Here is a 2,986-nt window from a genome sequence, read left to right as displayed (position 1 = left end):
TATCTATCTATCTATCTATCTATCTATCTATCTATCTATCTATCTATCTATCTATCTGTCTATCTATCTATCTGTCTACCTAATTAAAGGAAGATGAGAGCGTATGTATCTTGTTTTCTCAGCTCCTGTTTGGTTATACTTGGATTTTCCTTTAGTTGTTTTTATGCCCCTTTCTACTTCTACTCCGCTACATTCATCTGACAGCTTTAGATGCTCTACAAATTAAGATGTTTGCACAACACACATGTAGTTTATAAAATCTGATGTTTTATTATAAAGTAAACTTGCCAACAATATAATGGCCGACAAGTCCAGCTGAGATAATAAGACCATGAACCCTCGTGTTGTCTTCCCGTCAATATTGAAAATCAACACTTTTGTAGACGCTTTTCATCTGTTTTTCCTTTTTTCTTACGTTTTGTCCCTTGTTTCAACACTTTTGTTTACCATTTTTCAATATTGGTCACTTTTTTTTACGTCTAACACTATGTAACACTAAGTTATTAACTCTAGTTTTACAGTTATTTTGGAATTTATGGTCAATAAACCTCATTTATAGGAAATTAAACCTAATGTTTGAGTTAGAAAAGCAGAAATTAGGAATTATTGAGACTAAAATTAAAGAAATGGATGTTGATGATAATCACAGACTGGAATATGTCAACTTTTACTCAATACTATCTCAAAAACACTTCCATTTGTTTTACAATGCTATAAAATTGAATAAGACGCCCCAAAATTAATGAAAGTAGAGATTTGTACTTGTCAAAGAGCGTTGGGTGGAATCAATCATGTTATTTTGGGGAATTAAAAAGAACATTGATATAGGACAACGGGTCAATTTGACCAGAAGACAACATGAAGGGTTAAACATATGAAACTGTTTTGATCGTTGCCAGTTTCTAAAATGGGAGGATTTTTCTGCATTTTAAGTACTTTTACTTTTCATACTTTAAGTATATTGTATATATATATATATGTGGGACTCTTGCTTCTAACAGAGTCTTTTTCCAGTGTTGTGTTCGTACTTTAACTGAAGTTAAGGACCTGAATATATTTTTAGCACCTAACATTTTTTATCATGTAGCACTTTGGGATTTGCACAAATATAAAGTGCATTAAAAATTAAATGTAGCCTATTATTGTTATTATTTCTCCCGCCACCAGGTCAGGAGGAGAGCGGGACGGGCGAGTCCTGCGACAACTTCACAGACCTGAACCTGTCCCACTGCTTCATGGGAACCGCCCTGTACGTGAGGCTGCTGCTCTACACGCGCTCCAACCTGGCCTGCGGCCGCGAGCTCCGCCACCACCGCCTGTCCTCCCAGCCGCTCTTCCACCTGTCGCGGCCCACCGCCTTCGTCATCCACGGCTACCGGCCCACGGGCGCGCCCCCCATCTGGATCGACCACCTGGTCCACCTGCTGTCCGAGCAGGAGGACATGAACGTCGTCGTGGTGGACTGGAACAAGGGGGCGGCCAACCTCAACTACTTCACCGCCGTGACCTACACCCGGGAGGCGGCCTACAACCTGACCGGCTTCATCAGGACCATGCAGGTGAGACGCCAGGGGGGTTACGCAGGAGCTAAATCCTGCTCCAGTCTCAGGGTTCATTCAATTAGTAGTCAAAATCTCAGATGTTGACGTGTGGAATCCATTTATTACATAGGATGTATCCTGAGACAAAGTTACCTGGATCAAGATCTCCAAGATCTGCCTCTCTGGCTCTTGGACCCCCTGGTCTTATCCACAAAGGGGGGGGTCTTTAGACCACAGTGCTGGTCTGTGTGCTTATTCGTTATCTTTCAGTTCGAATGTGACTGAAAGTTTATGACCCTCAGTTCAGGAAAAAAATCAGTGGGGGTAAAAAGAGGGACTGAAACCAGATTCAGGAAGCGTCCCTAACCATAAATCCTGCTTCTGACACATTTAGGAGAGCTGGATTATAACAAAATATACCAGAACATCTTATATTATAAAACAGAAGTATTTCAAAACAACTTAATGCAACAAACAACAAACTATATACTTACAACAACAAACTTAACGCATGACCAACATGTCTTCATTCATGAGGAAATAATGCTTTTACCTTTTGACTTGAATGTATGATGCAAATCACACACAATGTTTAGGCACATATAACATTTTTAATTCCAACAGTAAATAAATCAACGTTTTTACTGTGGTTACGCCTGCAGATCCTATTGATCACAAAGACAGAGTCATCTAGAAAAACGTCTTATTTTTACATTACGGTTATGCAAGTAAATTCGTATTTTGTCTTGTGTTACGAATTATCAATATTTTTATTGATATTTATTTTATTGAGGCTTTTTTTGGTCAATTTTTTAAACACTTTTTTCAATGTTTGTCACATTTTTTTGACGTTTAACACTATGTTACACGAATTTATTAACTTCAGTTTTACAGCTTATTTTTTGAATATAGTCTTTCTTGAATAAAAAGACTTACATTCTGCACGTTTCTGTTATCACAGAGTGTCTTTAATATGTTACACCACAGTTTATACCATGAATACAATGAATTAGGAGAACTAAAAGACAAATAAAACAAAAAACAAGAAGTGTAGGCCTACCTCGAATATGACGGTGATTTTTTATTTATGTTGTGTGTCTACAGGAGGAAGGAGCCTCTCTGAGTTCAGTGCACCTCATCGGCGTCAGTCTGGGAGCTCACCTGGCTGGATACGTAGGAGCAAACCTGAAGGGAAAGATTGGACGAATCACAGGTACATTAAAAAAACATCGGAGATTGTGGCATTAAACCGTTTATACAGACTGAAAACAGCAGAGGAGAATAACTTACTTCCTTAAAGGTGCTCTAAGTGGTGTCACACGGGTTTTAGACTACACTTGTTGTCACACACTGTAAAAACAACATCTCCTCACTATCCTCCCCAAAGTTCCCCATGCCAATCTCTATGTATGGTGAAGGGTGTGTGATGATGGGGGGGGGGGGGG

General features: G+C 39.1%; 1 protein-coding gene across 1 annotated transcript in view; it reads left to right on the top strand.

Annotated features, from left to right (window-relative positions):
- Positions 1 to 1,153: 1,153 nt before the first annotated feature.
- Positions 1,154 to 2,986, top strand: part of LOC117938279 (lipase member H-like) — a 3,891-nt gene continuing 2,058 nt past the window's right edge. Inside the window, exons 1-2 of the mRNA XM_034862803.1 lie at positions 1,154 to 1,559; positions 2,646 to 2,754. Of these exons, the coding sequence (XP_034718694.1) occupies positions 1,236 to 1,559; positions 2,646 to 2,754 (433 nt within the window). The 5' untranslated portion in view covers positions 1,154 to 1,235. The remainder of the gene's footprint in view (positions 1,560 to 2,645; positions 2,755 to 2,986) is intronic.

Source organism: Etheostoma cragini, chromosome 22 (assembly GCF_013103735.1).
Source record: "Etheostoma cragini isolate CJK2018 chromosome 22, CSU_Ecrag_1.0, whole genome shotgun sequence".
NCBI lineage: Eukaryota > Metazoa > Chordata > Actinopteri > Perciformes > Percidae > Etheostoma > Etheostoma cragini.
Note: the sequence above shows the minus strand (reverse complement) of the source record. Positions and strands in the feature narration are given on the sequence as shown.